The sequence below is a fragment of the Dreissena polymorpha genome, chromosome 12 (assembly GCF_020536995.1).
Source record: "Dreissena polymorpha isolate Duluth1 chromosome 12, UMN_Dpol_1.0, whole genome shotgun sequence".
NCBI classification, from domain to species: Eukaryota; Metazoa; Mollusca; class Bivalvia; order Myida; family Dreissenidae; genus Dreissena; species Dreissena polymorpha.
In genome coordinates this window covers 76,314,487-76,329,055 of record NC_068366.1, presented here as the reverse complement: position 1 = coordinate 76,329,055, position 14,569 = coordinate 76,314,487, and the positions used below count along the sequence as shown (strand labels likewise).

The window sequence follows — 14,569 nt, the reverse complement described above, 5'->3', positions numbered from 1 at the left end:
AAGATGGCACATGAAATAATTAAATCCGGATTTGAGCCGTCCAGGGTCGATTTTGAGATAAAGGTAAAACCGATTAGTAAGTTTAGAGAGGTATTTTGATGGTAAACGGCTGGCACTGACATGAGCAGTAACTGCCAAAACATCTTTGCTACTTTCCGAAAACCGTACCATTCTACAAACGTTGCTAATGTCATCCAACTATAAATTATCTATTAGCAAAGTAAAGCACTGCAATATCATACTTAAAACAATATGTCAACCGAATTATATATTAATTGCGTAATTGCTAGGTTACTTCTTACTGGCTTTCATTTTCTGCAGACAAACAAAACACATTTTATCTCATTCGCAAAAGACGTATCTCTACCTGTTTTCGGACAGTCGTTTTCGGATAGTCGTTTTCGGATACGGTATGGTTCGTCGATTTTAATTTATTTCCAACGATCTTGATAACATTTTTATAGAATGACGAATACACATGCCGTGTTACGGATGGTCTGATTGATAAAATTTCGCATTGTACTCATAAAAAATTGCACATAGAAAGAAAATAAAGAATAACAATAAGCAAGGGCTCGAGGGGCTCTGTCCTCTATTCCCTTTATCCTACGGTCTCTGAATCTCTGCTTAATTTTCCGTATGTCGAATTTGGGACAATTGACACCTTGATATATATTATGTCACTACAAGTGCGAGTGTTTTTTTTTTGTATTGACTTCACTATGCTCACAATGTTGGTCACAATGTATGTTTACATCATCTCTTTTATTGACTGGAATATAAGAAATAAATGTTTAGATATTTGTTAATTTGTTGCTTTTTATATATTATATCTCAGTAATTTGCTTAAAGTACAAAAGATCATTGACTCGCCTGCGTTAAAATTATGACTCATACAAATTTTATTTTGACTCTTGAAAATTTGGTCCTAAGAGTCATTGACTCTTGAGATTTGAGGTCTAAGGAAAGCCCTGCTTACTTTGAGAAATTTTTTCCCCTTTTTCAGTTCTGTCAATATTTTTTCCCCAAAATGGAAGGCCAGGCCCTTTCCCGAAATCAGGACAACAAGCCCCGGCAAAAACAACATAAAACCTGAAGAGACTGCGAGTTACTATCAGGATATTCTGGTTTTATGATGGTTACATATAGTCATTTTCACTTTGCTCCGGAGCAAGAAAGTACTCTAACTAACCATCATCTCTGTTCCTCTTTGTTGCAGTGGCCCCAGTGTCTGTGTTATCAGTTGGCTTGGAGGTTTGGAAGGTGAAGTTCCCCTGACCTGCAGTCTTGGCAAGGGCCAGAGTGGGGTCAGACTTTGCTTGAGTGAAGTTGAAGCCTCCAAACACTGGCTTTGAGTTTTCTGGGGACATAAAAAGGCAAATGACAAATCAGTGAGTGTGTGGGGGGGGGGGGGGGCCCTCAATCATTTTGTGATTAAGAATGGAGTTGAATTGTTGCCTCTAATTTGACCCAAATACAAACCAGTGATTTTTTCTTCTTTATGAAGTACCCATAAAAGGTACTTTCCAAATTTAGAAAAAACTACATTTCTGATGGGATTCTTTAAAATTCCTAAAAGGAAGGAAAATTTCATCAATTTTGTTCCAAAAGTGCATAACCTGCAAGGGAACAAATAGAATAAGCTCTAAAACTGAAAAATTCCAGCCAAATTGTAAGTAAATAAACATATAAATTTATACCAAGCAATTTAATAAGATGTGTTTGTGAAACACAATGTCCCTCTATATTATGTTTGACCTTGAAGGATGACCTTGACCTTGACCCTTCACCACTCAAAATGTGCAGCTCCATGAGATACACATGCATTTCAAATATAAAATTGCTAGCTTCAATATTGCAGTAGAGACATTTCATGAGCAATTTTGACCCATATATTTGACCTTGAAGGATGACCTTGACCTTGACCTTGCACAACTCAAAATGTGCAGCTCCATGAGATACACATGCATGCCAAATATCAAGTTGCTATCTTCAATATTGCAAAAGTATTCATAAAATAAGCGATTTGGGCCACATATATTTGACCTCTGACCTTGAAGGATGACCTTGACCTTTCACCACTCAAAATGTGCAGCTCCATGAGATACACATGCATGCCAAATATCAAGTTGCTATCTTCAATATTGCAAAAGTACTCATAAAATGAGCGATTTTGGCCACATATTTGACATCTGACCTTGAAGGATGACCTTGACCTTGACCTTTCACCACTCAAAATGTGCAGCTCCATGAGATACACATGCATGCCAAATATCAAGTTGCTATCTTGAATATTGAAATACTGCAAAAGTGTACATTAAATTAGCGATTTTGACCCATATATTTGACCTTTGACCTTGAAGGCTGACCTTGACCTTGACCTTTCACCACTCAAAATGTGCAGCTCTATGAGATACATATGCATGCCAAATATCAAGTTGCTATCTTCAATATTGCAAAAGTTATTGCAAATGTTAAAGTTGGCGCAAACCAACCAACCAACAGACCAACCAACAGACAGGGCAAAAACAATATGTTCCCCACTACTATAGTAGGGGACATGCGATTTTGACCCATATATTTGACCTTGACCTTGAAGGATGACCTTGACCTTTCACCACTCACAATGTGCAGCTCCATGAGATACATATGCATGCCAAAAATCAAGTTGCTATCTTCAATATTGCAAATGTTAAAGTTGGCGCAAACCAACCAACCAACCAACAGACCAACCAACAGACAGGGCAAAAACAATATGTACCCCACTACTATAGTGGGGGACATAAAAAGACCCAAAATTTCCAATCTGTTGATTTCAAAACCTGAATTATTCAATTTTCAGAATGTTTGCGCTTAGTTTTCCCAAATGTTTTAGTAGGGTACTTTTCCCAATTGGGCAAACAAAATTGCTGCAAACACAGAGCAATTAAATTGAGGCTAGGGATGTTAAAGGCTACCAGAATTCTTAGTTTTACTTTATAAATGCTAGAAGAGAGAAGTTTGCTTTCATATGATATTGACAATTTCCCCAAGTTTTCATGAGTGATGAGACCAGAGATTTTGTTCTTTCCTTGTAAAGTACCGGTAAAGGTACTTTCCCAATTAAGAAAAAAGTTTTAAAGTCCCTATTGACATCTGAAAAATTTCCAAAGGAAGGAAAATGTTTTCAATTTTGTTCCAAAAGACATTACCTGCAAGTGAACAATTTAAATGAACATTGAAATTGGACATTTCAAGCCAAAATGCATGTACAAGATTTGAATTGATTTGTGCAATTTATACCAAGCAATTTAAAAGACCCATAATTCCAGATCTGAAATTTTTTCCCAATTGGTATGGATGGAGACATACGTCTTTTTTTGAGAACTCGCAAGAACACTTAGCAATCAACACCCCATGTTTTACATGATGATGACCTGATGTACATGCAGTATTGTTTTTGCAGGCAAGACAAAGGATTTCTATTTATTTGTAAACGTAAGAACAGTGAAATTTCAATATATTCATATTATTTCCGTCTGTTGCAGAAAAAATATTGATTTATTTTTATTTCGATAAAACACTTAATACAGACAAAAATATTCAGATCCTCCTGATATTAGGATACTTAGGGTCCAGTTACCAGAAGGACAAACCTTTTTTTTAGTCCTTAACTTAAAGCGACAGATACGACTCAAATAACACGAGATATCCCATTTTACTACTTTCACCGGATTTTTCTTATTGAATTTTTTATGGCATTTCTTATTTATTTCTAAAAGTTACTACAAGCAAACTAATAGTCTCATTCATGTAAGTTTGTTAGATTTTCAAATAAAATTTACTTGAGAATCAATAATACTTCATAATTACAATATTAAGTTGATTAAATATTTATTTAGGGCTTTTCTTACCCTGTGATGCTGAACAGCTTTCTGCAGTGGTTTTAGAACTCAAGGAAAATCCCAAGGTAGAACTACTTGAAGGTAATGCTGAATTAGATGTTGTAGATGCAGTGAAACTTCCAAAACTATTTGTTTTTGTGGAATCAATGTTTGTGAATGGAACAACCGTGTCTGAAAACCCTGAAGTCAATGAAACACTGGCCTGAACAGGGTCTTTCACAGCACTGTTAGTGTCTTGTTTACTTCCGAACACAAATCCACCAGTGCCTTCACTAAGTTTGTTTTCCTTATTTGAACCTGAATCAGAAGACTTTCCAAACTGGAAACCCCCCATTTTCACACTAGAGCCTGCAATGTCAGATTTCTTCTCAGTGTTTCCTACATTAAAACCTCCAGAACTTACACTTGTTGATTGATTTGAATTCTCAGCACCAAACTTAAAGCCACCTGACGATGCAAAGTTAGACTTTTCCTCCACTTTACTAACAGCAATATCAGAACCAAATTTAAATCCAGAACCTGTGACAGAAGACACACTTGAGCTCGACTCAAACTTGAAGCCACCTGATTTTAGTTCAGGTTCAGTTTTATCCGACACAGTTGCTGGCTGTTGAAACGTAAAGCCTGACTTCACAGGCTCGCTGGCCGCAGGCTTGTTGAATGTGAAGCCTGACTGTGCAGGCTCGCTGGCCGCAGGCTTGTTGAATGTGAAGCCTGACTGCGCAGGCTCGCTGACCGAAGGTTTGTTGAATGTGAAGCCACCTGTACTGCTGGCCTGTATACTACCACTGTTCTGTGACAGCGTGAAAGATTTTGCACAGCTTGGTACTGGAATCAAAATAATAATATAATAATGACATGACCTGTATTGTAATAAAGGAAAGATGGGTCTGAAAAAGAACCCTGTTAAATAAACATCTGTTAAGAGCCTGCTGGGTCTAAGAAGGCCATATTTGTGTCATGTTAAAATCGTGCCACACAGTTTACAGCCATGTCTCCGTTTAACCCTTTACCAGTTAGATACGTATTTTCACGCATTTGCAGTCTCTCACAAAAATATATTTTAAGACCTTTCTTAAAAGATTAACGTTTTCAAGGCTTCATTTCCAAACCTTAGGTACTAATGAGCAGCAAAAAGCATAAAACCTGAACAGACTGCGAGTAACTCACAGGTTGTTCTGGTTTTATGCTGTTTGCACATAGCCATTTTCACTTTGTCTCTCAGTTGGAAAGGGTTAAAACAAGACACATGTGACAGGCTAGCAAGGATACTGTAAAATACTGTGTCCACTTGGTGATAAAGAGGACCAGAGCTATGCTTGTCCTTCACCCATGAAGCACTCTCTAGATGTAAACACGAGCAACCATTTCTTCTAAACAAAATGGACATTTTCAAGCCAAACATATCCAAAACTTTTGCACAACAATACAGGTGAGTCTCACTCTGAGAAAAAACAAACAGACTAATTGTGTGTGCATAAAGTGTCATCCCATATCCCGCTAATGTGGGACTATACTTTTGCCTCAACTGTATTGTTGCTACAAAGGGACTACCTATAAACAACAAATTCACTAAAAGCGGAGAATAGCCTAAGCATTTTTACAGGCTTATCTAGGAAATCAATTAACAAACATGCATTAAGCCCATTTTTCCCAGAGCAAGGCCCAGTTTCAATCTACAGGAAGCCTACCAGCATGTGTCCTGGGAGGTCTATGTAGTGCATAGGTAAAGGCCACACAGTTTACTGCAGTTTCCTTGTTGACAAAATTATAAAAACTACTGTCGACCTAGATAAGCTTTTGCAGACCACCTAAACTTGCTTTTCACTACTATTCTTCCTTTAAACAAGGAGGATTCATTTAAACAAACAAGAATATCAGTGAAACTGATGGATGCTCCCCGATAAAACACTTTGTCAATCTATGTGTTAATAACCACCTAAAAAACTATTACTAGCCTTGGTGACCTTGACCCCACTGACCTCACACCTCATCAAAAGGTAGAGGTCCATGCAAGGAACCTACACGCCAAATATGAAAGCGATTGGTAAAGTATTGAAGGCGCTATGAGAAACGGTAGCAAAAGTGTGACGTAAGGAAGTCTATTATTAGTCTTGGTGACCTTGACCCCAGTGAACTCAAACCTCATCAAAAGGAAGAGGTCCATGCAAGGTACCTATATGCCAAATATGAAAGCGATTGGTAATGTATTGAAGGCGCTATGAGAAACGGTAGCAAAAGTGTGACGGAAGTAAGGAAGTAAGAAAGTAAGTAAGGACAAACTGGCAACTATATGCTCCGCCGAAATTTATTTCGGGGAGCATAAAAATGATAACATACAAGTGGAAAGTGACGTCCCTGATTAGCCTGTGCAGACAGCACAGTCTAGCCTGGGAGGACACTTTCCGCTGAGTTTTAATAAACAGAAGCCTACCAGCCTGTGTCCTGGGAGGCCCAGGTCGTGCATAGGTACAGGCCACACAGTTGGCTGCAGTCTCCTTGTTGACCACGAGGCATGTGTCACATGTCCAGTCACCCGCTGGCTGCTTGAAGACTGTAACCAGAGAAAAATTACATGATTATTTGATGTTACAATTTTTAAGCCCTGTTTTCCCAGAGTGAGGCTTAATGATTTGTAAACTAATAATTTTTGTTCCCTCTCTGGAATACAGAAAATCACTCAATTATTAAGTCAAAACACTGTAATATTCCCTAAATTTAACAAATAATTGGAAAAGCTTAGGAGAGACTTGACTTATTACCCGACTTGACTAACATGTTTTTGCCAAATAATTGTATGACGACAAGTTTTGTGCAGATTATTTAAACATGAACAAGAGATGTGTTTGTCAATAACACAATGCCCCTTACTGCGCCGCTTTGATTTAATGTTTTGTTTATCATTTGGCAGGTACAGATAATTATCTCACTTTAAAGCTTATTACTTCCTTTGGATTTGTTTTTTTACCTTTGACCTTGAAGGATGACCTTGAATTTGACCTTTCACCACTCAAAATGGGCATCTCCATGAGATACACATGCATGCTAAATATCAAGTTGCTATCTGCCATGAGATACACATGCATGCTAAATATCAAGTTGCTATCTGAAGCGACATAGAGGTAATGAGCATTTTTTGAAACCTAAACGCCAAGTGTGACGGAAAGACGGACAGTTCGATCACTATATGCCCTCCTTGGGGGGCATAAAAAGAGAGTAGAAAAGAACCATTACACATTTGCACACCCTTATACATGACATGGGGAACGTGCAAGCTAATAATAATAAAATCAGGTAAAATAACAAGAGCTGTCAGATGACAGCGCGCTCGACTATTCGATTGCTTCACAGTATAACGTAAGCCATCATGGGGAAATTGTTCATATTCAATACTTTATTAGACGATCTTTCAAAAATAAAAAAAGGAAAAAAATAAAAATAAAAAAATTTGGGGGGGGGGGGGATTGGGGGGGGGGGGGTGAGAGGAGGGTATAATGTGGGGTGTGGTAATTTATTAGATGATGTTTGAAAAAAAATAATTCGGGGGGAAGAGGTTGGGGGGGATTCTGGGTAGGGGCGTGGGGTATTGTTTGGGTGGAATCCATTGTGGTATTCAGGTTAGTGTTGTTTTGTCAAAGTAATAATAAAATGTGATCATAAATAAAGAAGTTATAGCAATTTAAGCAAAATGTTTAATTATCTAAGTGTAAAAGGGGCCATAATTATGTCAGAATGCTTGATACAGTGGTCTGCTCTTGTTTATAGGTTGGGGGTCATGTTGGTAAACAAGTATGCAACATATAAAAGCAGTATGTCAAAGGATATAGGAAATATTTGGGGTAGTACGCAAACTTTAACATAGATTTATCAATAATATGCATATTCTAAGTATAAAAGGGGCAATAATTAAGACAAAATGCTTGATAGAGTTGTCTGCTCTTGTTTATAGCTTAAGGTGATGTTGGTAAACAAGTATGCAAAATATGAAAGCAATATGTCAAGGGACAATGAAAATAAATGGGGGTAGTAGGAAAACTTTAACATTTGCTGCACATTCTAAGTGGAAAAGGGGCCATAATTATGACAAAATGCTTGATAGAGTTGTCTGCTCTTGTTTATAGGTTGGGGTGATGTTGGTAAACAAGTATGCAAAATATGAAAGCAATATGTCAAGGGACAATGAAAATAAATGGGGTAGTATGAAAACTTTAACATTTGCTGCATATTCTAAGTGGAAAAGGGGCCATAATTATGACAAAATGCTTGATAAGAGTTGTCTGCTCTTGTTTTTAGGTTGGGGTCATGTTGGTTAACAAGTATGCAAAATATGAAAGCAATATGTCAAGGGACAATGAAAATAATTGGGGCAGTACGAAAACTTAAACATTTGCATGCTAACGCAGACGTCGACGCCGGGATGAGTAGGATAGCTCCACTATATATATTTCATATATAATAGTCGAGCTAATAATGTGTGTCTACCTTTCAGAGGTTTTGAGGTCTGACAGGCTACACATTTCGTGTCATCTGGTTTATTCTGTAGTAAGCACACCTCGCATTCCCACTGACCACTTGCAGGCTTAAACTTGGCAAATAAACTGTCTGTCCTTGGTGGGGATGTTGCCTTGACAGCAGTGTTGGAGTCTGAAATCAAGGTCAAAGAGAAAAAAATATATATTGTGATAAATGTGAATTCTGTTATTTCCTCATTTACAAAAATGATGCTATTAAACTACAGGGTTGTCATAAGCAGCAAACATGGGGAGGCATTTACAATCTTATTTATCATAACTGATGCAAACAGTATTTGTAAATATGGTCATTTGTTTCATTTTCAAATATCCAGTACCTAGAAAAATCTATCTAGTTTTAAGTAACATGCACTTGAAACTCAGCGATCAAATTTAAACTGATAAACACTCTTGTCAAACTCTTAAAATGTTAATAACAGTTTAGTACTTATAAGACATGTCCCTTCAACCAGGGCTTTCTTTCATTTTTTAGCAAGGGACTTATATAGGCCCCTTTCTCCAAGATAAAGGCCCCTTTCCCTTACAGAATTTCTTTCCCCAAATCAAGAAAAAGTGCTGCTTTCACAATTCTTCAAACAATACCATAAACTTCCTAACTGGCTCAAAAGTATTGTATAGCTCAAATCACTGTTAAAGTTCATTAACAAGAGTTTTACAGGTACTGAAATTGCATGTTTTACATATGCTTACCTTTATCTGAGGGCCTAGAAGACTGGCAGGCACCGCAAGTCTCAGCTTCTTTCTTGTTTTGAATGAGGCATATTTTACATATCCAGTTGCCAGGCACAATTCCAAAGCTGCCACCCCATGATGACTGTTTTTCACTGGCTGATGCTAAAAATGAAACAAAACATTGGAAATTTCAACTTAAGGTCTCGAAAACTTTGATAAATGAACACAGGTTTGATGCACTGAAAGTTTTGCTTACAAGTGCATCCTAAAATGGACTTACTAATAAATTTTATTCATTTACTCAAAAGGACATAAAACAATAACTAATTGGAAGTCTGAACAGAAATAACTAATTGCGACGTATCAATTATTTTATAAGGCCTAATGTTCGCATATATTTCAACGGCATATACAAGAGTTCCGCGGTCGGAGATGACCGCATTGAAGCCGGATTTTTGATTTAAATGACAGGAAAGTACCTTTCGTGTTTTTGTCAATGCAATACTTAAATTACTGAAATATTGTTCAAAGGTCAAAATGAAATGTAAGTACTTTTCAAGGCATGAGCAAACCTTGTGTTATGTTTTGAATGCATGCATATACATGAACAACAATAACATTTAAGGTCACAAATATGAACTTGAATTGACAATTAGGAAAGTTTGATCTCAATTTTTTTATTAGCAAATTAGTAAGATATTGTTTGAAGTTTCCATTCACATTTAAGGTCAGTCAATTGAAAGACTTTAAAATGACCAGTTGTTCTCTTGACCAGTGGTCATCTGTTAGTCATGGCAAAGTCATTGTCCAAGCATACGAAAGTTAAAACAACTTTTAATTTTTAACATTCAAGGTCACAGTGACCTTGACCTTCAATGACCTTAAAATGACCAATTGTCATCTACTAGTGCTGGCCAACCTTCATGTCCAGTTTGAAGACTGTAAGTCCAAGCATAAGAAAGTTATACCATGAAATAAGAATTTTAACATTTTTACATTCAAGGTCACGGTGACCTTGACCTTAAAATGACCAGTGGTCATCTACTAGTTCTGGCCAACCTTCATATCAAGTTTAAAGACTCTAGGTCTAAGCATACCAAAGTATTAACAACTTTAACATATTTACATCCAAGGTCACAGTGACCTCGACCTTCAAATGAATGACCTTGAAATGACCAGTGGTCATCTAAGTGTGCTTGCAAACCTTTACGTCAAGTTTGAGATTCTAGGTCCAAGCATACCAAAGTTACAACAATTTTAACATTTTAACATTTAAGTTCACAGTGACCTTGACCTTCAAATGAATGACATTGAAATGAATGACCTTGAAATGACCAGTGGTCATCTAAGTGTGCTTGCAAACCTTTACGTCAAGTTTGAGATTCTAGGTCCAAGCATACCAAAGTTATAACAATTTTAACATTTTAACATTGAAGGTCACAGTGACCTTGACCTTCAAATGAATGACATTGAAATGAGCAGTGGTGATCTTCTAGTACTGGCCAACCTTTATGTCAAGTTTGAAGACTCTAGGTACAAGCATACCAAAGTTATAACATGGAATAAGAACTTTAACATTTTTACCTACCAAAGTTATAAGAACTTTAACATTTTTACATTCAAGGTCACAGTGACCTTGACCTTAGAATGAATGACCTTGAAATGACCAGTGGTCATCTAAGTGTGCTTGCAAACCTTCATGTCAAGTTTGAAGACTCTATGTCCAAGCATACCAAAGTTATAACAATTTTAACATTTTAACATTTAAGGTCACAGTGACCTTGACCTTCAAATGAATGACATTGAAATGACCAGTGGTCATCTTCTAGTACTGGCCAATCTTTATTTCAAGTTTGAAGACTCTAGGTACAAGCATACCAAAGTTATAACATGAAATAAGAACTTTAACATTTTTACATTCAAGGTCACAGTGACCTTGACCTTCAAATGAATGACCTTGAAATGTCCAGTGGTTACTTACTAGTTCTGGCCAACCTTCATGTCAAGTTTCAAGACTCTAGGTCCAAGCATACCAAAGTTATAACAACTTTAACATTTTTACATTAAGGTCACAGTGACCTTGACCTTCAAATGAATGACCTTGAAATGTCCAGTGGTTACTTACTAGTTCTGGCCAACCTTCATGTCAAGTTTCAAGACTCTAGGTCCAAGCATACCAAAGTTATAACAACTTTAACATTTTTATATTGAAGGTCACAGTGACCTTCACCTTCAAATGAATGACCTTGAAATGACCAGTGGTCATCTGTTAATCCTGGCCAACCTTCATGTCAAGTTTGAAGACTCTAGGTCCAAGCATACCAAAGTTATACCATGAAATAAGAACTTTAACATTTTTACATTCAAGGTCACAGTGACCTTGACCTTCAAATGAATGACCTTGACATGACCAGTGGTTACTAACTAGTTATGGCCAACCTTCATGTCAAGTTTCAAGACTCTAGGTCCAAGCATACCAAAGTTATAAGAACTTTAACATTTTTTATATTGAAGGTCACAGTGACCTTGACCTTCAAATGAATGACCTTGAAATGACCAGTGGTCATCTGTTAATCCTGGCCAACCTTCATGTCAAGTTTGAAGACTCTAGGTCCAAGCATACCAAAGTTATACCATGAAATAAGAACTTTAACATTTTCGAGCACGCCGCCACCCCCGCCCGCCCGCCCGCCCCCCCCGCCCGCCCGACAACATCAATCTATAAGCCGAGATTTTTTCGAAAAAAATCCGGCTAAAAAGCACATTGTTGCAAAATCAATCAACAATAAATCCTTGTAAAAACATGCACAGACAAACAGAGAGGGGGAGTGCATAATGCATATTAATGACAGTTCTATATTTACAGACACAGGATGTGATTGAGGTGAAGACAGAGGGGAGGACAATTCTGTAGACTGATTCTGACTACGCAAATTGCGTACATATTGCAATGACAAACTTTAAAACAGACATTTAAACATATGAAACGTATTTGTAAACACAGATCTCAATTGGAAGATTGGGAAACAACAGCCAATGACATCTCTCATTTAAAAAAGAGCTTAGGCAGAATCTACCAGTGTAATATGAGGAAAGGTTTCTTTGGCTGCAGATTTTTCAGGCAGCTTATGAAATAGGTCAACGGAATCAGTCGTACCCCCTCCCCCATTTTTTTAAACAAATTCATGCCAATCCTGGCAATGACCCCCGACAACCCCTTACGCGGAAATCCGCGGAAAAATCACACCCCTGAGACAAGAGCCTTTTTCTAAAGCAACAAAGTAGAGATTATACAAGACTTTTCACAGAACATTTATACTATTATGACCATTACACAAAAAATCAAACATCATGTCATAACTTACTTGTTTCTGCAGTTTTGCTGGCTACACTTTCACCGAAGTCAGACTTTGACCCAATACCTGGCACAGATATCGGGGTCGCAGTAAATGGCTTTTCACTTGCAGTTTGAGAACTGCCAGTAGATGAAGGCTTTGATGATGAGAAGCCCCCTAAAATGTCCATCACACTGCCTTGTTTCAGCTCACTGGCTGCACCGAAAATACCATTGACCCCGCTGTCTTCTGAAAAAGGGCCTGGAGAAACACAACAAATTGAGCCTAGTTATGGGAAAACAGGACTTAAAGACAGGGCCCTCAATCAGTCAAATCCACGGCCGAAATACGGCCGCACTTCCCCCCCTGAAAAGTATACTTTTTTCCCCTTTTGGGGGGAAAAATTCCCCCCTAAAAAAAAAAAAATTATTTTATTTTTATAAATAGATATGTCTGATGATTATTATATCTCAATTCTATTTTAATTTAATCTTGTCAAACATACTAAATTATGAAAAAAGCAATGAACATAGTGCAAACATGTACAAGTGTTATAATTAGAGAGTAAGTAAAAAATCCCCCCCAAAAGGGAAACGCCGCGAAATTCCCCCTTCTATGGGTAGCGACCCGCTTCCCCTAAAATGGATTGAGGGCCCTGAATGCATGTCTATTTCTACCTTACATTTCTAACATCACAATTCTCCAAAACAGCTATCAGTGTTTTTTCCATTATTTTGGGAATGGGCTGGGTATTTGGATTCGGAAAACATGACATCATTTTGGTTTACTTGAGAAATTAATGTTGTTGTTTTTTGCAAACAAATACTTAAAGTTAAAGATTAACTGTTTCAATTTTATATTTTATAAGGTTAAACTTAAAAGGCTGGATATGGATATATACTAAATGTCGCAATTAATTATTAAAAAAAAACATCAACATAATTATAATTTATTTATTTTTGAAATCTCTTTTATAGGGAATTTTATTCAGTCATTTAAGTCATTTGAGAAAAGTACATACTTTTGAGATTGGGAACGAGACCAAGTTTTGACCCCTAATTTGACCCCCAAAAGAGCGGCTATTGACTAATAACAGTGTCAAACAGGCTAACAAATTCACTCATACAGATTTCTCTGAGTCAAACCTTACAACAGAATACCTGACCACATACCATTTGGTTTTGTCTTGGGTTTGGCAGCCGCTGCAAAGCTGAACTCCATGCTGGGAGGAGTGGAGAATGACGACTGAGGTTTACCAAATGTTGTTGACGTAGTTACTGCAGCACTGCTGAAGGCTGATGATGGTGGTTGTTGTGGATTGACAGTCTTGTCGGGTTTATCAACACTTAAAGGAGAGCTAAACTGAAATCCCTGGAAGGAAAAAGTGATTTTCTAATTTAATATCAGTCTATCAACATCTCAATGATTATAAAATTGACAAACAAAATTGCAGCAGTAACACTGTTGACATCTGGAAATTTGAACTGAAAAATTGCCAATATATACAGCATGATACATAGAACAAACATGAATGAAAAAAAACTCAATTAAATAAGATTTTAAGGACAAACGCATTCATTCATGAGGAAAATACTCTTTCTTTTGTTTTTTAGGGTTGGATTTGTCAACAGTATTTCAGTCACATAACGTTAGTACCTTAACCAAGTTCTCCTTTATCTGTTAAAGCTGCTATATCAGTAGTAAGTGCACATACGGCAAACACTGACAACTGCCATACTTGAATAGATGTGGAGAGAAAATTACTATACAAACAATTACATGACTGATCCCCAAATAACTTTGTGGCCTGACCAGGGATTGAGCCCACACTTATGAGATTCGAAGCTGAGCTCTCCAAAAACTGAGCCAGCAAGCCCAAGTTTTAACTAGTAGACTTAACTGTTACTAAAACAAAACAAACAAGAGGGTTTGAAAGGCCCAAAGTCGCTCACCTGAGATAACAAGAAATTATTGGGACACATCTTCTGACCAAGTTTCATGAAGATCGAAAAAAAAATGTGGCCTCTAGAGTGTGAACAAGGTTTTACTATAGCCATATAAGAAAAAAATGCCCCACCCCCTGGCAGCCATGTTTTTCAACCAACCGGCATCTTTTTTGAACTTGTCCAAGATATTATCGGGATGA

At 37.2% G+C, this 14,569-nt stretch overlaps 1 protein-coding gene across 4 annotated transcripts in view; it reads right to left on the bottom strand.

The window, feature by feature from the left end:
- Window positions 1-14,569, bottom strand: part of LOC127853725 (nuclear pore complex protein Nup153-like) — a 63,267-nt gene that overhangs the window by 19,418 nt on the left and 29,280 nt on the right. For 3 of the 4 annotated variants that reach the window (XR_008036726.1, XM_052388465.1, XM_052388468.1), the window contains exons 13-19: window positions 13,596-13,794; window positions 12,454-12,684; window positions 9,107-9,250; window positions 8,367-8,528; window positions 6,319-6,438; window positions 3,894-4,712; window positions 1,193-1,360 (exon numbers count right to left, since the gene is read on the bottom strand). Coding sequence is in view for 3 of the 4 variants with exons in the window: in XM_052388465.1 (XP_052244425.1) it covers window positions 1,193-1,360; window positions 3,894-4,712; window positions 6,319-6,438; window positions 8,367-8,528; window positions 9,107-9,250; window positions 12,454-12,684; window positions 13,596-13,794 (1,843 nt within the window). In the remaining variant the exon portion in view is untranslated. The remainder of the gene's footprint in view (window positions 1-1,192; window positions 1,361-3,893; window positions 4,713-6,318; window positions 6,439-8,366; window positions 8,529-9,106; window positions 9,251-12,453; window positions 12,685-13,595; window positions 13,795-14,569) is intronic. The other variant, XM_052388466.1, reaches the window with a different exon arrangement.